This window comes from Bubalus kerabau, chromosome 9 (assembly GCF_029407905.1).
Source record: "Bubalus kerabau isolate K-KA32 ecotype Philippines breed swamp buffalo chromosome 9, PCC_UOA_SB_1v2, whole genome shotgun sequence".
NCBI classification, from domain to species: Eukaryota; Metazoa; Chordata; class Mammalia; order Artiodactyla; family Bovidae; genus Bubalus; species Bubalus kerabau.
Window position 1 is genome coordinate 25,190,269 of NC_073632.1, and position 22,301 is coordinate 25,212,569.

Below are 22,301 nucleotides of genomic sequence, written 5' to 3' on the forward strand. Positions count from 1 at the left end.
ACTGTATTCTGCTTATTGTGGTACATTTCATTCTGATTAATGTTTAGAAGAATGACCGTGGTATACATATGATCCAGGACAACTTTATAATTTGATCGTTTTTTGTTGACTGATACTCAGCACGGTTTTAAGACTGTTAACATCACATGAAAGTGAAAGTGTTAGCTGCTCAGTCATGTCTGATTCTTTGCGACTCCATTTACTGTAACCGGCAAGGCTCCTCTGTCCATGGAATTCTCCAGGCAAGAATACTGGAGTGGGTAACCATTCCCTTCTCCAGGGGATCTTCCCAACCCAAGGATTGAACCCGGGTCTCTTGCATTGCAGGCAGATCCTTTACCATCTGAGCCACCAGGGAAGCCCCTTAACATCTCATCAGATAACTTAAAAATCAGAACATTTAATTAATCAGCTTGAGCTTGCTTAAATCAATTAATTAAATATCTCCACAAAATGACAGGGGTTTGCTGTGTTTTTATTATTTGGATTCCCATGATTCATAGTTGAATGTCAGATTCTTTTCTAACAGAAACACTTTACACAGGTCACTTATTATTATTATTCCTGTGATCAGTACTGTTGCCCGTGTCAGCCTTCCTTAGGGAGCGGCGTCCACACCTGTGTGCGCTCTGCCTAGGGCGCCTTTCAGAAGCGCTGAGAGGCATGGTCTGCTCGCTGTGGCCAGCACAGCGGATGGAGGACGTGCCAGCCGAGTGAGATGGTTGATGCCAGGGCTAAAGTAAGCGGGGCCACAGCTCTCATTAGTTTGTCCATCTTAACAGCAGCTAATCCGTGGTGCATTCCATAGCTGTGAAAGGTTGGGAAAATGGCAGCTGTACTTTGCTCTTAGAAATCCATCTTTTAGAAATGTTTTTCTGATTAAAATTTGATACGTATTCAGTGTAGAAAATCAGGAAAATTTAGAGAAATATGGAAAAATCAGTAATAATTCTCCAGTAGAGAGGAGTCCTGTTTAATTTTTGTATTCCCAATTTTACACATAATTAAGAGCAACCTATTATATGTATAATTTTGTGAACTCACTGTTTTTTCCACTCAGTACATTGTTAACACCATGTGCTAATAATAAAAATATTTCTTCCAGTACAGAATGGATATGTAATTATTTGTACAATATACCATTATTTACTTAACTATTTGATTGCCCAATTTTAGATACTATAAATATTCCTATAATATACATTATATTTTATATATACTATATATATATATATATATATACATTCTTGTGTTCATCTCTGATTATAATAAAACATCATTATGTTACCTGTTAGATTGTATTTTGTCAGTAAAAATTTGTAGGATATCAGATAGGTAATCATTGTAGAGGAGGGCATACATCCGGTAAGACTGGATTCATATGAGGGTATATACACTGTTCTTTGAAAGGTGTACACAGGGCCTTGGCAGCTCTAAGAGTTGGAGCATCATAATTTGGGAAAATTTAGGAGCAGAGATGTGAAGGTGAGTGGCCTGGAACTGTGTACATCTATTTGTATGACTGAGATCCAACTATAGTGGAGGAATAGCCTTGAGAAACTGATGGGAACAAAGTCTGAGATGTAGAATTTGGCATTGTGTCAGTAGGTGGATGTGGCAGTTAAAGTCCTGAATTTTCTGAACCATTGTTCTTTTCAACCACTGATTAAATATATTAATGTCGCACATTTTATGTGCAAAGCCCTGAAACTCTTTCAGTCATGGTGGAGGTCCACAGGGGTTTATACTTCAGAAGGGGTGATGGGACTGAGCCACTGAATGCGGTGTTGTGTTGTCCTCTTGACGGTTAGACTGTGGTCCAGGGCTGGTTTGGAAAAGTTTGCTCACGGTGGCAGTTGGAAATCTTTGGAGGTGTGGATTCAAGGCAGAGTCACAGCTTAAATGGTGCAAATATTTGCAAGATTGTTCTTAATATGGATTGGAGGGGCCTGGTTAGAGATATAAACAGGAGGTAAAGGAATGCAGGGTTGGGAAGCATGGACTTCAGGGCTTAGGATGGATTAGAGGAGAGAAGGGTTTAAATTTAAATGAACGATTTAAGTTAGTGGTTCTGATTACTCAGTGAACTCTTTATAATATATAAAAGCCTCAGTCCTATCCAAGATTTGCTGAATCAGAATTTTAGAGGGATGAGACCAGGCATTTATGTGTGTGTGTGTGTGTGTGTGTGTGTGTAAAGCTCCTCCAGAGATTCCTATGTGTGTCTCTGGTTAGAAACCACTAAATGAATTAATCTCTGTTTTTCTGCAGTCCAAGGATTTGTCAGGTTATCTGGATCTACTGCTTTGAATCTTAATACAATTAATGTGCATGTGTTTGCATTTTTATTCTGTTTTATTTTTTTTTTCACACTGACTTCACTTCTTGAGAAATTGTTCTGTTAGATGGCTTCCAATGTAAACTTATTAATTAGTGTTATTCCATGCAATCAATTTTGAGCAAATGAAATGTACTGTAAAAGTTAAAAGGAATTTCTGTAACTTTTTTATTTTTTTTAATTACATGACAGGGACAAAAAACAAGATGGATAATCAAGCATGGTATCTGAGAACTTCAAAGCTGGCCCTGGCCTTGGCAATTATCCGCTCCAAACCAGCAGACAAAAGCAGCAGAGAATACACAGAGCATCTTGCGAAGATGGTGTCCGGGCAGGAATCAAGGTGGAGATCAAAAGTCAAAGCCTTGGAAGCTGAAGTTCTACAATTACGTCAGAAACTTCTCCTGAGCAGGATTTTTTCAGGATCATTTAAGAGTGGTGAGTGGATGTAACTTGGGGATGTGTCAATCTGTTTTATGTCAGCTTCACAGTTACTTAGAAACTCATTACCAAAACACTCAAGTTGTTCGGTTTCCTAAAATTAGACTTCTTCTTGCACTATAAAGATTGTTTGCTTCTAGTCATTTATTAAAAGTAAAAAAAAAAAAAATAGCTTGTTGTCACTTTCTAATGGATGAGGCTGAAGTTAGAGACTGAAAATTGTCTAGAGATGAAGGCAATACTGCTTTAAGCCTCCTGGAGAAATTAATTTTAAAATCTTGTTCATCCTTATATCTTACTCTGTATTATATGTTGCTTTTACATTGCATAATTTGTCTAGCAGTCCTGTATCAAGTCCCACCTCTGGACCAGGTGTGCAGTGGGTGGCGAGGACCCAGAAATACACAGGAAAGCTACTGCCTTTACCATGAAGTACCAACCATTCTAGCAGAGAAAGCAGACCTAAGATAACGAACCTAGTTGTGATGAATGTTACCATAGAGAAAGTGCAGAAAAGGAAGCCATTCATTTTTCTGGTTCTTGGAGAGGCTCCTCGGCTCTGGGCCCTCAAGGGTCTGTCTGTTAGTGAGGTGATCAGAGCCTGTGGTCAGAAGTAGGAACAAGAGCCAGGGCAGCAGGGATAATCCATGTCCCGTCCAGCAGGCCAGTTTTGTATTCCAGAGCCCAGGACACTGTGAGGTGAAGATCTGATGGGGAGCAGGCTTGGAAAGACTCTGGGTGTCAGCCTGAAGAATATCCCTGCAGTGAGTTGGCCAGGGTGGTTCCCTTAAGACCCCAATGAGAGAGTGAAAGGGGGGCTATAAGAATGACCTGAGAATGGCAGGGAAAATGGGCACCCCCCGGGACATACCAGAGCACATGGGCAGCTCCTTCCTCAGGATCCCTTCACCTTCTTGACTCAGAGGGATGACCCTCATATTGTGATAGTAAAACTTAATTTTGGTGATTTGTTGAAAATGTAAATCAGATCATCTTACTCCTTTGCCAGAAACCTTTTCCTGACTCCCCGTTGTGCCTCGCACCAGATTCCCACTGGTGGTGACGTCGCCATGATGTCACCTCTGCTTTCCTGCATAGCGCGTGCGCTCTCGGCACCTTGGGCTTCCTGCTGACCTCTGTGGGCTCTTCTTTCAGTGAATCTCTGCTGTGATCAGGTGTTTGACATATGATTGCCTCTCCCCTTCGTAGAGGTCTTTTTTCTAAGCCATACTTGCTCAGTGAACACTCTACATGCATCCCCCTGCAGTTATTTTTTAACCCAAACACCCCCTTGTTGGTTATATACTTATTTGCTTAGGTGGTCCCTGCCTTATCTCCTTGACTTAAGTCCAGCTTTGCTGAGTAGAGGGTCTGTGATTTGCTCAGCACCCTCTACTCAGTACCCACCCCAAAGCCTGACTCAGCAGGTGCTTCATCCATGTTCGTCAAATGAAGTGGAGCATAGAGGATGCTTTGATGTGGGCCGTGATGGGAAGCAAGGAGGCAGGTTCTGAAAGGGTTTACCTAAGGCCACATGAAGAGTAAGGAGTCGGGCTAGATCTGTGATTATTAGAACTAAAATGAATGTTTCCAGAATAAGCACTTGAGACTTCTGTGAATGAGTTCAAAGTGGGTTAAGGCAGCTGGAGTGTGGAGGGCAGTTGAGGTCTCTAATTCATTAAGTTGATTCAGTTCAGTTCAGTCGCTCAGTCCTGTCTGACTTTGAGAACCCATGAATCGCAGCACGCCAGGCCTCCCTGTCCATCACCAACTCCCAGAGTTCACTCAGACTCATGTCCATCTAGTTGGTGATGCCATCCAGCCATCTCATCCTCTGTCATCCCCTTCTCCTCCTGCCCCCAATCCCTCCCAGCATCAGAGTCTTTTCCAGTGAGTCAACTCTTCGCATGAGGTAGCCAAAGTACTGGAGTTTCAGCTTTAGGATCATTCCTTCCAAAGAACACCCAGGGCTGATCTCCTTTAGAATGGACTGCAGTGCTTTAAATCCAGACAGTGAACACAGAAATCAGGGTATATGATAAAAGGTTGAGTCCAGGCAGATATACCTAGAAGGAAAGAAGTAGGGTCCTAAAACTCAGAGGGGATAAGCAGCCTGGAAATATAGACTGACAGCAAGGATCCATTGGTATCTAAGTGATAGTGACCTTGTCACTGTGGGTGAGGCTATAGGGTGGGTGGAGCTTTGATGGGGAGGCTGCAGGTTCCAACATTCCAGAGTGGATAGAGAAAAGGAGCCGTGGAAAGAGTGTGGCTGCCATGGGAGGATGCGTAGGTGTAGTGAACCTGTGCCTGCTGTGGGTAACAGCACCAGCTAACTTCAGGAAAACTCTCAACTAATATCCGAAGAATTGATGCTTTTGAATTCTGGTGTTGGAGAAGACTCTTGAGAGTCCCTTGGACTGCAAGGAGATCCAACCAGTCCATCCTAAAAGAGATCAGTCCTGGGTGTTCATTGGAAGGACTGATGTTGAAGCTGAAACTTCAATACTTTGGCCACCTGATATGAAGAGCTGACTCATTTGAAAAGACCCTAATGCTGGGAAAGACTGAGGGCAGGATGAGAAGGGGACGACAGGATGAGGTGATTGGATGGCATCACGGACTCAATGGACATGGGTTTGGGTAGACTCCGGGAGTTGGTGATGGACAGGGAGGCCTGGCGTGCTGCGGTTCATGGGGTTGCAAAGAGTCAGGCATGACTGAGCGACTGAACTGAACTGAATATCTGTGTGTAACTAAAGTCTCATTATTGTCTGAGCAAAAATACTGTTACAAGATTTACAGCCACATTTTAGTCCCTCTGGTTTCTATGCAGTGGTCTCTTTGAGAATATCTGTGAATAGCAGACAGTCAATATATCTTACCTTTTTTGTACAGTTATGTGATGGGTATAATGGCACATATGTAGCAGTTCCCACTAATACCGAACTGTGAATGTTATAACATCCACAGTACCCAGCTGTTGTTTACCATCGAGGGTCTGTTTACAACACCAAGACAGTGGTGTGTGTGTGATTTGTTTGGGATGTGAGTGGACCTCAGTGATAACTTGTTTTTAGTCTGGACTCTTTTCCTTACAGTGCCTGCGAGAGAAGTTTTCAAATATCATGTAGTTAAAATCTCTTTTGCTCACATCAGGAGTTGCAGGTAAAGCATTTCAGTACAGATGTTTGGGAGTAATCTGTCTCTCCATCTGTTAGCTTAAACTTGAAAAGTGAGGAATAAATGGATAGATTCAGATAAATATTTACTATTAAGGGGAAAAAGGAAAAAAACTACAAGGGGGGTTATTAGATTGATAGGAAAATAAAGGAGGAACGTAGCTGGTGTTTAAAGATGTATGATTGAAAAGACTGACATACCTTGCTCTAAGAAAATGCCAGCCCTGAAAATCACACTATTATATAGGTGATTTATGTTGTCAAATATTTCTGTCTGGAGTTTTTAGGGCTTCTTTATACATGCAACTTTTCTCCAGTGTTCAGGGACCACAGACCCTCAATAAACGGTGAATGGAATGCTTCCTGACCAAGAGACTGGGGAACTTAATTTATAGCATCAGCTATCCACTGAAACAACTGAGAAAACCAGAATTGAATAAGGCAGAGATGAAATGGCATAGTAAACAAATCAGGAGCATGATATGGTTTATACAGCATCTAAAGAACTTGTCTATTTCATTATTCAGATTTATTTTTCTACAGGTTCTTAAAGGAAGTTAGGAAGAACAGAAGGATGGAAGGGAGGAAAGAAGGGTCGGGAGATAGGGAGGGAGGGGGATCAGTTCGGTTCAGTTCAGTTGCTCAGTCGTGTCTGACTCTTTGCAACCCCATGGACTGCAGCACGCCAGGCCTCCCTGTCCATCACTAACTCCCGGAGTTTACTCAAACTCACGTCCATCGAGTCGGTGATGCCATCCAACCATCTCATCCTCTGTCGTCCCCTTCTCCTCCTGCCCCCAATCCCTCCCAGCATCAGGGTCTTTTCCAATGAGTCAACTCTTCGCATGAGGTGGCCAAAGTACTGGAGCTTCAGTTTCAGCATCAGTCCTTCCAGTGAATATTCAGGACTGATTTCCTTTAGGATGGACTGGTTGGATCTCCTTGCAGTCCAAGGGACTCTCAAGAGTCTTCTCCAACACCACAGTTCAAAAGCATCAATTCTTCGGCACTCAGCTTTCTTTATAGTCCAACTCTCACATCCATACATGACCACTGGAAAAACCATAGCCTTGACTAGACGGACCTTTGTTGGCAAAGTAATGTCTCTGCTTTTTAATATGCTGTCTAGGTTGGTCATAGCTTTTCTTCCAAGGAGCAAATAAATGTCTTTTAATTTCATGGCTGCAATCACCATCTGCAGTGATTTTGGAGCTCCCAAAAATAAAGCCCCCCCCAAAATAAATTCTCACGGCATGGGACCAGATGCCATGATCATAGAAGGATAGGGAGATAGGGAGGGAGGAGGGATGGACCAAAGTAATGTGGATATCCAGTTTCACTTTTCTCAAAGCCTTCTAGGTGATGTGTGGCAGACAATTTGGTTGCCTACACAGTAGCCTGGTTCCTTCTTCCTTTCTAAAATACTACAGTTTTGATTTGGCAGACATGCACCCATGCCTAGTGCGTTCATCTGTGAAAGGCTTAGACTTGTTTTGCCAGTATGGTCCTAAGGTTGGACAGGGATGGATGGAAACTAAAAGAGAATCTTTGGAGCTTTTGATAAATATTTGTTACTTTGTATAAAGAGATTGAAGTCCATGAATGATACAAACTTTAAAATGTTTTTACCTCAGCTGCTTGCTTCCCGCATGGGTGCTGCCACGTGAAGATGAGATACGTCGAACTGTGACAGCCACATTACAGCCATGAGGCAATACTGAAAAAATTATGTCAGCATGGTAAGGGTGATGAAGCAGGAGGATAAGAAGAGCCTTGGTCCTTCTTGTCATTGCTGAGTAACCAAAGCAACTCTAGGGTGAAGTTATTAGGAATTTTTCAAAGGTAAACAGTGGTCACTTCCATGGACAGAGCAACCTGGAGGGCTTCAGTCCATAGGGTTGCAAACAGTTGGACATCACTGAGCAACTGATGGTTTAGGCCATTATTATACTAGGATTCTCTTCCTTGTAACTGAGCTCATCCTAACTTAAAGAGTGGAGAAGTGGGGGAGATAACAAGCAAATTAGAGAGCTGCTTTTTTCCCCCAAGAATCTTCTTAATTTATAGGAGAGAAAATGAGAGAGAGGCAAAAACTGTGTTCTATACAACAGCTTCCTGTTAAATGATAGCCTTATGATGTTGTAAGGATTCAGTTGGGACTTGAGTAGGTAGGTGAGGGAGACCCAGAGCATAGAGACTAGATAGGAAGACGTTAGTAGCTGTTCTTAAATGTTGACCAGGGTTTGAACGGAACGTGTTGACAGGCACAAGACATTATTAGTGGAAACAATGGCCTAAGACTTCAATGAGCAGATTTAGATCTAAAATCAGAGTGTGTCTGTGTGTGAGAGTATGGGGCAGGCAGTGGGTGTCTGGACAGTTGCTAGGAAGAATGGAGATGGACACTCTGTCAGATATATGCTTTTTCTCCTAAAATTTAAGTACTCAGTATGTTCATAAATGATACACAGGTTACTGGACTAACAACAAGCCAAAGTAAAAAGAAAGTAGGAGAATGTCAAACCAAATTAACTCATTGATGTATCTGTTTATATAATAAATGCTCATGGCTTGCCAGGGGGTTCAGTGGTCAAGAATCTGCCAGTCAATGCAGGAGACCCAGGAGACCTGGATTCAGTCCCTGAGTCGGGAAGATCCCCTGGAGGAGGAAATGGCAAGCCACTCCAGTATTCTTGCCTGGAGAATCCCATGGACAGAGGAGCCTGGAGGGCTGAAGTCCATGGGGTGGCAAAGAGTCAGACAGGACCGAGCACGCACGTACGTGGCATCTGTGGCTTCAGTATCACATGCTGTGGGCTGGGGAGCCTGGTGGGCAGGGCAGCTGTCCGTTTAGGTTGAATTTGGCTCTTTCTGGCTGTGGGTTCTGGGAAACAACTGGCCCAGCCAGGTGGCTTCTAGAGCCTCCTTGTCCTTCTTGCTGCCTCTGCTCAAGTTAGTCTAACTCCCCCTTACTGCTTCACATCTGGAGGAGCAAACCCTCACCACCCTCTGCCTCCCCCAGGCAGATCCCGCGTCTTGTTTCCTGTAAGTCTGCATCCCAGCGGAGGTTCTTAGCTGGACTCGTCATGCTGAGGGAGCCTCAGAGCAGGGGCCAGATGTCAGCAAGGCACCCAGTCTGGGGCTCGTCTTGGCTGCCGGCTGCCTCTCTGCTGGCCCTGTCTGCCCAGCCTCTGCCCCGTCCCTTCCTTCTCACCTGGTTGCAGACCACATACCGGAGAGACACAGCAAATAGCAGACTTGCAGACGCAGTGTGGGCTCAGCATTTATACTCTGGGGCCCTCCCTGTGTTACAGATGCTGAAAGAGCACAGAAAATGAAGGCCTAAGCACTTCTTTCTTATAAGCTCTTGTAATATAAACTGTCAAATATAGTTAGAATGGGAGTTTGCCTCAAATTGCAGGTGATTTAAAACACACAGGCATAATGTATATAAATAGCAGAGAATGTGGCCTGAATAATTTTGAGGAGTCTGAGGAAAGCCTGAAAAATAATACATTTATAATTGTACATTAGAAATGGTTTACTCATTATATATAAAAATTGTATTAAACTTTAGATACTAGAGACAGTCACCATACAAAGATATTAAAGCCAAGGCTGGAAAAAGCTCAGGATATTGAATGGCTTTCACAGAGACAAGGTGATGAGTTAGGAATGTGAGTACCTTCCTTATCATCAGAGGAGCCGGCTCTGAGAGGAACTGTGGAGATAGTAAGGAGGACCTGCCAAGTTCTGGTGTGGGGCTGGGCCTGAGGAGCCAGGAGCTTCCGAGACTGGGCTTGGGTGGGGCAGCCGGGCATTCCCCAGCGTGGCCTGTTCCAGATGGAGACCATCAGTCCTCCCTGTGCCAGGCTCCAGTCTCACTGCGTGGTGCAGCCTGTGCTGGGTTTCAGGCTGGCATCCGGCATGTCCAGGCAGTGCCCTAGTGGGGCATCTCTACTTGCTGGGCATCTCTGGACTCCCTCCCCTCCTCTGCATCCCCATGACCACTGCCTCGGTTTTGTCTGAAAAATCTCCAACCAGACTCCACGTCTGTGGTCGTAGCCTTGTTGTGTTCAAGTGCACGTCGCAGCCTGGTCTCAGGTCCTCTCACTCACTTTCGGGTGAAGTCCCCGCCCCATAAAATGGACCCTGAGCCTCTCCGCAGTACAGTACTTGCTTCCAGCCCAGCCCAGCCCCTCCGCACCATGCCCTCCTCGTTCTGCTCTGTGATGCGCAAACTTTCTTCAACTTAACTTGCATCCACCGTGTTCTCTCTCAGCACCAAGCTTTTATGCAGGTGGTTTCTCTCTGGAGGATGTGTTCCTTTTGGTCTCCTTTTGGTCTAGTTGTGTGATACAGTCTTCTCTGCTGACGTAGGTTTAAAATCTCTTCTGCCTTCGTCGACTGCCTTCCATGACTAGAACAGATTCTCCTGCTGGGGTTCCTGATAATATCCTGTACTGTTCACAGAGTTTGTGAACAAAATTAAAATGGTTGAATCAGCCTGTCTTCTCCATCGGGCCTGCACTCCATGCTTCCAGGGAGTGTTTTCTCCCATTGCTCCTGTGTTCCTAGATTAGCACAGTCCCTCACAGGGAGGGGGACTTTGGTGACATTTACTGAATGAGCATGTTTAGAGAGGGTTTTATGTGAGTGTTCATACCTGGAACAAAGTGGCCTTGCTCATCTGTCGTTTCTGGAGATCTCCCAGACCCCCGTGGTGATGGGAGGAGGATCAGAGAGTGAGATCCAGCCTCCTAGGGAGGGGACCCACTCAGTAGGGTGAAGATCAGGGCTTCTCTGAGGGAGCCGTGCGTGCACACAGCAGTGGAATCAGAACAGAGTAGGTGAAGAGGGGCAATGTCGATGGACCCTCTGTGGAACAAAAGCTAAAAATGGCCAAAGTACGTGTGCATTCCTAGGTCATCGCTAATTGTAATGCATTTGGAATAGTTTAACCTGGAGCATATGTTAATTTTGTCTTTCCGTTTAGGGTTATATATATATATCTTTTTTAAACAGGTTTTATGTTTTTTGAATACCCTTCTTCTGGTTTTCAAATGTCAAGATTCTGTTAGAAAGATGATCTTACCTCAGGGATTCTGGATTTAATACTTGGATACTAAGCATCCTAAAATTAATTTTTTTTAGACAAGTTCAGTGTGCAGTGAAGAGAATCCGGGTGGAGAGCTGTGGACTGTAGTTTGGAGTGGGGACGTTAATGGAATATTGTGGCTTAATATTGTGGCCCTGTGATTCCAATGAAAACTGAAGTTTGAGAACCACTGAAACCACTGACTTGAACACAGAAACCTAAAATGTGTGTTCAGAGAGTGTAATGAGATCTCTCCAGAAAAGGGGTCAAGCCATCTGATTGTCACACATGAAGGAAGTTGTGAGCAAGACTCTGAAAGATTCCTTAATACCATGATATTTGGCTCTGAGTCACTAAAGAACTGAGGAAGAGTTCCTTTAGAGCCTGACTGAGCTGAGGCAGGTAGTAGAATGTAGAGAAAAAGAACCAAAGATAAAATAGTGACATTAACACTAACAGACTGGTTCCAAACAGGAAAAGGAGTACATCAAGGCTGTATATTGTCACCCTGCTTATTTAACTTATATGCAGAGTATGTCATGAGAAACGCTGGGCTGGAGGAAGCACAAGCTGGAATCAAGATTGCCGGGAGAAATATCAATAACCTCAGATATGCAGATGACACCACCCTTATGGCAGAAAGTGAAGAAGAACTAAAGAGCCTCTTGATGAAAGTGAAAGAGGACAGTGAAAAAGTTGGCTTAAAACTCAACATTCAGAAAACGAAGATCGTAGCATCCGGTCCCATCACTTCATGGCAAATAGATGGGGAAACAGTGGAAACAGTAGCTGACTTTATTTTGGGGGGCTCCAAAATCACTGCAGATGGTGACTGAAGCCATGAAATTAAAAGATGCTTACTCCTTGGAAGGAAAGTTATGACCAACCTAGATAGCATATTGAAAAGCCGAGACATTACTTGGTCAACAAAGGTCCATCTAGCCAACGCTATGGTTTTTCCAGTGGTCATGTATGGATGTGAGAGTTGGACTGTGAAGAAAGCTGAGTGCCAAAGAATTGATACTTCTGAACTGTGGTGTTGGAGAAGACTCTTGAGAGTCCTTGGACTGCAAGGAGATCCAACCAGTCCATTGTAAAGGAGATCAGTCCTGGGTATTCATTGGAAGGACTGATGTTGAAGCTGAAACTCCAATACTTTGGCCACCTAATGGGAAGAGCTGACTCATTGGAAAAGACCCTGATGCTGGGAAAGATTGAGGGCAGGAGGAGAAGGGGATGACAGAGGATGAGATTGTTGGATGGCATCACCAACTCGATGGACATGGGTTTGGGTGGACTCTTGGAGTTGGTGATGGACAGGGAGGTCTGGGGTGCTGCGGTTCATGGGGTCGCAAAGAGCTGGACGTGACTAAGCGACTGAACTGAACTAAACTGACTCTAGCAGCCATGTTTGATGCTATTCCGTACTGTTCAGTGAAGTTATTGGTAAACATAATAGGAATCCAAGGAATGAGTTATTGTAGATTTTTCTTCTAGAACTTCTCTCTTCCCTTTTTATCCTTTCTTCTCTTCACTCCATCCTGCTCCCCATCTTCCTCATTAGCATCCTGTGTGCCATCCTGTATATGTGCCATATTCTCTGTATATAAGATGTACAGTTGTCCAAGGCACCCCACCCCCATTTTTGCAGGGGAAAATATTTATTATAGCTGTTTCAAGTCATTTTGGAGATATATTGTAGGGGAAATATTGCATAGGAGAATCAATAGACAGTATTTTAGAAGCCAGTAGAAACCCTTAAGTTCTGATTGCGTTATACCAGTCCTTCAAAAAGTATTCACTTTCACTTTTCACTTTCATGCATTGGAGAAGGAAATGGCAATCCACTCCAGTGTTCTTGCCTGGAGAATCCCAGGGACAGAAGAGCCTGGTGGGCTGCCGTCTATGGGGTCGCACAGAGTCGGACATGACTGAAGCGACACAGCAGCAGCAGCAGCAGCACGTTGCAGGCAACAAGACAGAAGACGCTGAATCGTGAAGTCTGTTGCACATGTACCCCATAAACACAGGCGCTTGCATTGTATTCTGAGTGGCTCTAAGAGGCAAACCGGCTAACCTGAATTACAAGTGAAGCTGTATGAATTCCTAAATTAAAAATGGAGACACAACCCTCATTCAGGAGGAAGAACATTATTCCGTTTCTTTTGCTGCACGTAAGTCATTGCATTTTCAGTTGAACCTCCTGTTTTAGAGACCTCATTTCTAGAATTTAAAGAATTAAATTCCTTATAAACACTTCTTAAAGTTATTGTAAAGACCGAATCTGTGTTTTATGGATTAGAGTGCTTGTTGGGTGTGTGTTGTGGACGGGCTTCTGAGGCAGGGAGCTGCTTCCAGCGCCCACGGATCCACTCTTTCACATCGTCAGTTATTTCATGGTAAACATGTGATAATTTTTCTTCTCTTTGGTCTCTCCCATTGCTATCAGAATCAGAGAGAAATACTGCCTGTGTGTTTTTAATTCATTCAGACCGCATCTGCCAGGTTTTGTGTTTTGACATAAACAAGATAAAGAATGCTTCCAGAGCAGGCTGGTTCTGATGGCTTCAAAGCGCAGGTCTAAGCCTTCCTCATTCCTCTTTTAATTAATAAGTCACACGGAGAACAAAGATTCAGTTGCTTTTGTGCCCTCCCTCTGTGCTTGATTCAGTGAGATCTTATACACAGTCGATTTTCAAAGCCATTTCTTGGCTTTATACTTAATTTATTGTCTCTAATTAGGCTTGTAAGATTTTGTAGCAGAAATAATTCTGAAGTTTCATGTGTAAAATATAGTACAGACAAAATGTTAATATTCTGTAGCAAGTTGAAAGGTGACCACTTGGTGGAAAAGTAACTGGCAGAAAGTTAAGTAATGCCTCTGATCCTTCTGTATGCCTTTCATTGTATTTGGAGTTTTTCGAATTATCAATGAAATAGAATATGCAGAATTTCAGCATCTTCTGCCCTCCCTTGTTATTCAAATAACAGATACTTTTTTCACCCAGAAGTTAGCATGATTTGTCTGTTGTTTCTCTGAAGTAATAGTTTGTAGTAGAACGTACTTATTCTTCAATCCAGGTCACATAGATTCAGTGGCATTTTGCTTATTTAATATCTAATTTTGTTAATAGCTGTGTCTGTAATAACTCTGCAGTTACTTCTGCCTGGGTATTTTATAGTGTTTATCCTCATCTGATGAGGTTTTCCTCTGTGAACCACAAGGCCTCTCGTCTTACCTGTAATTTCCAAGCAGGAGCTGGTCTGAAGTAGGCCAAGTCCACGCTGGTGGCTGCTCCGTGTGGCTGCACAGCTCTCTGATGTCTGGCAGGGCAAGGGAGCCAGCGGAGCCCGCCCAGAGGGCTCGGGGGCTCAGCAAGCTGCACTTTTCCAGGCCCTCTGGAGCTTCTCTTTAAAGAAGCGCTTAGTCGTGCACAGGTGTACACAGAGATCACAGCCGGTGCTATCTGCACCTGGGCCTTTTGTACCCACAGGTCTGTGTGAAGAAAGGAAAGTACCTTCAGTCAGATGTGCACACATGACTTCAACATTTATTTTTATTTTGAAATGTCTTAAATCCCGCACCTGCATTCGAATCCCTTGGGAGCTGTGAAAAATTCTGAGGCCTGGGTTGCACCCCAGATGAGCAATGTCAAAATCTCCAGGGGTTGAACTGAGGTATCCGTATTCTTTGACTGTCCCTCCGTTATTCTGAAGTAGGGCCAGGATTGAGAAACACTGCTTTAAGGCCAACTTTTATTTTCTGTATTCAACCCAAATGCCCTTGTTTCCAGTTTTCATGGTTAAGCCCACATAGTTTTAATCCCCTTGCCTTCTTGGAGTACCCTCTGTAGAAGGCTGCAGTTAAGGCCTAGAAAGAGTGGACACACTGATATAAACCCTACGGGGGAGGTACCTGGTGGTAGAGTTAGTCCACAGTAATCTGCTCTAAGTATGAGTTTTGGGAGCATGGACGGCACTGGCGGTGGGGATGGCGGGTGAGCAGCTGTGGGAAGGGCTCTCCGTTGCCTGTGCACATGTCTGGTGCTGGTGGCCTGACTAAAGTCGCACCTGGGCCCTTGGTGGGGAGCACAAGCCCTTTTGTATGAATCGTGAGCCACTATTAAATGAAATGGCTTTTTTCCAAGCTTCTTTTCTTTATTCTGTAAGGATAGGGAGTTGTAATAGATAGCCTCTTTTAGAAGCTAAAAGCAGTTCAGTTCAGTTAGTCGCTCAGTTGTGTCTGACTCTTTGTGACCCCGTGGACTGAAGCACGCCAGGCCTCCCTGTCCATCACCAACTCCCAGAGCTTGCTCAAACTCATGTCCATCGAGTCGGTGATGCCATCCAACCATCTCGTCCTCTGTCGTCCCCTTCTCCTCCTGTCTTCAGTCTTTCCCAGCATCAGGGTCTTTTCCAGTGAGTCAGTTCTTTGCATCAGGTGGCCAAAATATTGGCATTTCAGCTTCAGCATCAGTCCTTCCAGTGAATAATTAGGACTGATCTCCTTTAGGATGGACTGGTTGGATGTCCTTGCAGTCCAAGGGACTCTCAAGAGTCTTCTCCAACACCACAGTTCAAAAGCATCAATTCTTTGGCGCTCAGCTTTCTTTATGGTCCAACTCTCACATCCATACATGACCACAGGAAAAACCATAGCTTTGACTAGATGGACCTCTATTGGCAAAGTAATGTCTCTGCTTTTGAATATACTGTCTAGGTTGGTCATAACTTTCCTTCCAAGGAGCAAGAATCTTTTAATTTCATGGCTGCAGTGATTTTGGAGCCCAAGAAAATAGTCTCTCACTCTTTGCATTGTTTTCCCATCTGTTTTCCATGAAGTAATGGAACTGGATGCCATGATCTTCGTTTTTGAATGTTGAATTTTATGCCAGCTTTTTCACTCTCCATCCTCACTTTCCTCAAGAGGCTCTTTATTTCTTTGCTTTCTGCCATAAGGTGGTGTCATCTGAGTCTTTGAGATTATTGATGTTTCTCCTGGCAGTATCCCAAAGGCATATCATTTTAAAAATTAGGAAATACTTGTATTTCTGCTCTTGGTTCAGTATTATTTACTCACTTTAGTATATGGTTTATTGAACAGTCTATGTGATATGCTTTTAAAATGCTTCTTCTTGGCTTATTGCTGTATTTACTGAACTGTTCAGGGTCCTTGAATTAGCAGTAATACTCCACAGTCCATGGTGGGTTAAGATACCTCTTTGGAAAGAATCAAGGGTCATGCCTTCTTTTACTTATATTTGGAGGTGGAATTTTTTCAACAATCTGTGATATATTTCTGAGAAACCCTGTACCAATTGATGCAGAGGTTCTTATTATTGCATGATTTATAAATAAATATTAATTAATAGGATTCCTGATATATATGCACACATTTCATAATGTTTTATTTAAAATTACACTATAAACTAGCAGCATGGTCTTCATTCATGTGCTCTGCTTTTAATGTTGTTGACAACTTTACCAATAATTCTCAGCTACTAAAATTACTTAAATAATTAGGATATTAGCTTTTGCATAGTTCTGAAGTAATTTTTTTTCCCCCAACTAGCTCAAATCTTCAGTATTTACTGGAAGGTAGGAGATACTGAGTTCTAATGATTTAAGCATCATGAATTTATGATATGGAAGTAAGTGAAAGTGATGTGATTTTTACATCTATTCTGACATGTTTGGATAAGAGAAATGGCAATGCCTAGGAGCACCATGCTTCATATAAAATACTTGAACACTTAACGAGTGGTCATATCCAAGGCTAGTACTCAGTAGGTACTTGATGATTAATTTAAGAATGAACATATAAAAATGAATGAAACAAGAACTAACAGAGGGAGAAGAGGTATTATTGCTGGGGTTGGGAAGGGTTGCTGAGGACCAGTTCTGGAGGTGGAAAGCTTATTGGTAGTAGCATGGATTTGGAGTTAGAGGAATCTGGATTGAGTCTCAGCTCTGCTAACATTAGCTCAGTTTCTTTGGGAAAGTCACTTACCTCCTATGAGACTCACTTTCCTCCTCTGTGAAAGGAGGAGATGGAGGGCAATGATAGGCAGTGGTGAGGTTTAATGAGGAGCGCTTAGCCCCAAGCTTCCTGACATGCAGAAGATAAATACTGATTTTCTTCACTGGCTTGAGAGGCTCGTGGGAGTTGTCATTGATTCCTTAACAGCAGAAGAACTTAAGTGTCTTGCTTTCCGTATTTTTGTTGACTTGAGAATTTTATTGCCTAATTCTGTCTGGCAAAGACACCTGGATCTAGCTTTTTAGCAGGTTATTCCAGTGGGAAAGAACAAAGGTTTCAGGGTGTGTGTAAGTTTTTCTTTCTCGTGTAGTAAAGCAGAATGATTGACATAATTGCCATATTCTTGGTTCAGTTCAGCAGCAAAAGTTTGAGTTCCTCAGTGTGCAGCAGGCCTGGCAGTCTGATTCTGTTAGGAGTCTTGGAACATTCTGTGGGAGTCTAGCTGTTACCCTCTGTCATTGTTTTGGCAGTTACATCAATGGAACTAGATTTTAATTCTCTACCCTCTCTATGTGAAAGTGTTCATCACTCAGTTGTGTCAGACTCTTTGCAATCCCATGGACTATAGCTCACCAGGCTCCTCTGTTGATGAAATTCTCCAGGCAAGAATACTGGAGTGGGTTGCCATTTCCTTCTCCAGGGGATCTTCTTGAGCCAGGGATCGAACCAGGGTCTCCTGCATTGCAGGCAGATTCTTTAACATCTGAGCTACCAGGGAAGCCATCCTCTCTATATACTGTTATTAAAAATTCTAGTCTCATTTTGATTCTTTTGTTCTCATTTCTCAATCCTATAATTTTCAATGTTCTTCTCTTTCCACTGGGAGCCCTGTGAGTTCTCTATTTTCTGCAAAACATTATTTCTCTTTGAATATTACAGGAACACCCTATAGGTTGTCTGCCACCCATTTTGCCTCTGTGGGTTTTCCTTAGACACAGTTAAGATCAGTTTGCAGCCATGATCGTGTTCCATTGCATGGGAACAGGTCGCGTTCAGGTCCTTTCTCGTCATGAATGCAACATTTTTCCTCAGCCCCATGTGTTCTTTCCTGGATGCCTGTCTGCTCCCTCTGCCCCAGCTCCACCTTCAGAGAGCCCTTGCCCATATGCCTGCCTCTGTGTCTTGTTCACGCTCCTTCCTTGTGCAGAAGTCACCCTGGAGAAAGCTCTGTGATCCCTCCACGCTCACACCATATGAATGAAGTCTTTCTGGAGTTTCCCTCATTTGAATGGATTCCTTTGGGTCCCTGTGGCATCACCTGAAGCTCAGTTTGACAGTGACACGTTTTTGCCTCATGGTAGAGCTTGTGTTAGAGAATGATTGGCTAGTTTTCTCTGATTATGGTTTGTGTGTCTGCCCTCTGATGCAATACGGAATGAAGCAGGGCAAAGGCTAATCGAGTTTTGCCAAGAGAATGCACTGGTCATAGCAAACACCCTCTTCCAACAACACAAGAGAAGACTCTACACATAAATATCACCAGATGGTCAACACCGAAATCAGATTGATTATATTCTTTGCAGCCAGAGATGGAGAAGCTCTATAGAATCAGCAAAAACAAGACCGGGAGCTGACTGTGGCTCAGATCATGAACTCCTTATTGCCAGATTCAGACTTAAATTAAAGAAAGTAGGGAAAACCACTTAACCATTCAGATATGACCTAAATCAAATCCCTTATGATTGTACAGTGGAAGTGAGAAATAGATTTAAGGGACTAGATCTGATAGACAGAGTGCCTGATGAACTATGGATGGAGGTTTGTGACATTGTGCAGGAGACAGGGATCAAGGCCATTCCCATGGAAAAGAAATGCAAAAAAGCGAAATGGCTGTCTGAGGAGGCCTTACAAATAGCTGTGAAAAGAAGAGAAGTGAAAATCAGAGGAGAAAAGGAAAGATATAAGCATCTGAATGCAGAGTTCCAAAGAATAGCAAGGAGAGATAAGAAAGCCTTCCTCAGCGATCATGCAAAGAAATAGAGGAAAACAACAGAATGGGAAAGACTAGAGATCTCTTCAAGAAAATTAGAGATACCAAGGGAACACTGCATGCAAAGAGGGGCTCGATAAAGGACAGAAATGGTATGGGCCTAACAGAAGCAGAAGATATTCAGAAAAGGTGGCAAGAATACACAGAAGAACTGTACAAAAAAGATCTTCATGACCCAGGTAATCATGATGGTGTGATCACTCACCTAGAGCCAGACATCCTGGAATGTGAAGTCAAGTAGGCCTTAGAAAGCATCACTATGAACAAAGTTAGTGGAGGTGATGGAATTCCAGTTGAGCTCTTTCAAATCCTGAAAGATGATGCTGTGTAAGTACTGCACTCAATATGCCAGCAAATTTGGAAAACTCAGCAGTGGCCACAGGACTGGAAAAGGTCCGTTTTCATTCCAATCTCAAAGAAAGGCAATGCCAAAGAATGCTCAAACTCCTGCACAATTGCACTCATCTCACACACTAGTAAAGTAATGCTCAAAATTCTCCAAGCCAGGCTTCAGCAATATGTGAACCGTGAACTTCCTGATGTTCAAGCTGGTTTTAGAAATGGCAGAGGAACCAGAGATCAAATTGCCAACATCCGCTGGATCATAGAAAAAGCAAGAGAGTTCCAGAAAAACATCTATTTCTGCTTTATTACCTATGCCAAAGCCTTTGACTGTGTGGATCACAATAAACTGTAGAAATTCTGAAAGAGATGGGAATACCAGACCACCTGACCTGCCTCTTGAGAAAGCTATATGCAGGTCAGGAAGCAACAGTTAGAACTGGACATGGAACAGAAGACTGGTTCCAAATAGGAAAAGGAGTACGTCAAGGCTGTATATTGTCACCCTGCTTATTTAACTTATATTCAGAGTACATCATGAGAAACGCTGGGCTGGAAGAAGCACAAGGTGGAATCAAGATTGCCGGGAGAAATATCAATAACCTCAGATATGTGGATGACACCATCCTTATGGCAGAAAGTGCAGAGGAACTAAAAAGCCTCTTGATGAAAGTGAAAGAGGAGAGTGAAAAAGTTGGCTTAAAGCTCAACATTCAGAAAACAAAGATCATGGCATCTGGTCCCATCAGTTCATGGGAAATAGATGGGGAAACAGTGGAAACAGTGTCAGATTTTATTTTTTGGGGCTCCAAAATCACTGCAGATTGTGATTGCAGCCATGAAATTAAAAGACACTTACTCCTTGGAAGGAAAGTTATGACCAACCTAGATAGCATATTGAAAAGCAGAGACATTACTTTGCCAACAAAGGTCCGTCTAGTCAAGGCTATGGTTTTTCCTGTGGTCATGTATGGATGTGAGAGTTGGACTGTGAAGAAAGCTGAGCACTGAAGAATTGATGCTTTTGAACTGTGGTGTTGGTTAAGACTCTTGAGAGTCTCTTGGACTGCATGGTTATCCAGCCAGTCCATTCTAAGGCGATCAGTCCTGGCTGTTCTTTGGAAGGACTGATGCTAAAGCTGAAACTCCAATAATTTTGCCGCCTCATGCAAAGAGTTGACTCATTGGAAAAGACTCTGATGCTGGGAGGGATCGGGTGCAGGAGGGAAGGGGACGACAGAGGATGAGATGGCTGGATGGCATCACCCACTTGATGGACATGAGTCTGAGTGAACTCTGGGAGTTGGTGATGGACAGGGAGGCCTGGCGTGCTGCAATTCATGGGGTCGCAAAGAGTCGGACAGGACTGAGCAACTCAACTGAACTGAGAGCTAGTGTTGGCCTGCCTCTTCTTATCCCCCAATGCTGGGAAGTCTTGCCTATTTACTCTTTCAGGCCACTCACCCCTCATTCTAGTGCCTAACGATTGTGACACTGAACATGTATTTGATCATTTAAATTGAATGCCATATAAGCTCTGTGAAGTCGTCTGATCTGGCAAGTTAGGATATACTTAGTTTGGTTTATTTGTGCCTTGAAAATGGGTGTTAGTTTCCTTTCTTTAAGAGTAAGAGATTATGCTGCTCCTTTGGTCAAATTTATTTAATTTCCTAGACCATTGATTTTTACAGTGAGAGATGGATGGATGAACTAAAGCTGTGCTATACTGCTTTATAGCTCAGCCTTGCAAGTTATGGAAACATGAACCCCTGAGAATGGGCTTTATTTTCAGGAATATTACAAAAGTAAAAAGCAGTGGAAATGATTTCTGCTTGGTTAGCAATAAGATGTCTGCAAAAAACTGACTTTGAGCTTTTTTTTTTTTTACCAAAGAATGTATTTTTAATCATAATTGACAGTGTAATAATTGACTGTTTGAGCTTTCTCGTTATACCTCTTTAATCAGAATTAAGACTGTCTTTACTTTGTCTCCTTATACTAGAGAACAGACTCTGCAGAATTAAGTATGTGACTTTTGGCCATATCCATATGTTCTTACAGAGTTGTCATTTTGGGCTTTACTGGCAGATAGACTCTACTTAAAAAAAGACTGTTAGCTCTGGAAATGTGTATGTCTGCAGACAGTGGTGTGTGAATGCCTCTTGGTCTTCATAACAAGCCTATAATTAGTTCACTTACTTAAGGCATATGATGAGCTGTTATGTCATCCATCAGATGTTTTATTCCACAGTGAAATGAAATTCAAAATTGGCCAATTACAGTATTTTTCTATTTTGGGCTTGCCTGTCAATCTAGGGCTGTTATCTGTATCTTCAGATAGTTTTGTGAGTTTTTAAAGAAAAGAATAATTTCTGTGATTCCATGATGAAATGATCTTTTCCCCTCTGAGTTTCCATAACCCTTTTCTTGTAATACGTTATAATGTCCATTTAGCAGGGACCTCTGGCACCCACCTTGCACATGGTACTGTGCTGAGTGCTTAGGCTACAAAGTAAGACTGAGGTTCGCAGTTCAAAAAGAGAAGACAATTAATATGTAATAACAGGTCCCATGGAGCCTATTTCAGAGGAATCTGACCTGATCCAAGCATCAGAGAAGACATTTGAATGAAAATGTGAAGGTTGGATAGCGATCACTCAGGATAGGTGGGTTTAGAAAGGGGTAGGAGAATGTTCTAGATAAAAACAAAACATCCCACAGAGGCACGGAGGTGAATACAGCTAGAGGAGTGGTTTCCAAACTTGGGCGTACATTGGAATCGCCTGAAGAGTATGGAAAGGGTCAGTTCTTCGATCCCATTCTGAGAGAGACTTTTGGATACTTGGGAAGCCACGTTGAGGTGTTTTCAG

General features: G+C 43.0%; 1 protein-coding gene across 1 annotated transcript in view; it reads left to right on the forward strand.

Moving 5' to 3' along the window:
• The window catches only part of MEI4 (meiotic double-stranded break formation protein 4), a 240,002-nt gene that overhangs the window by 37,085 nt on the left and 180,616 nt on the right, over positions 1–22,301 (forward strand). Inside the window, exon 2 of the mRNA XM_055534844.1 lies at positions 2,531–2,776. Coding sequence (XP_055390819.1) covers positions 2,531–2,776 — 246 coding nt within the window. The remainder of the gene's footprint in view (positions 1–2,530; positions 2,777–22,301) is intronic.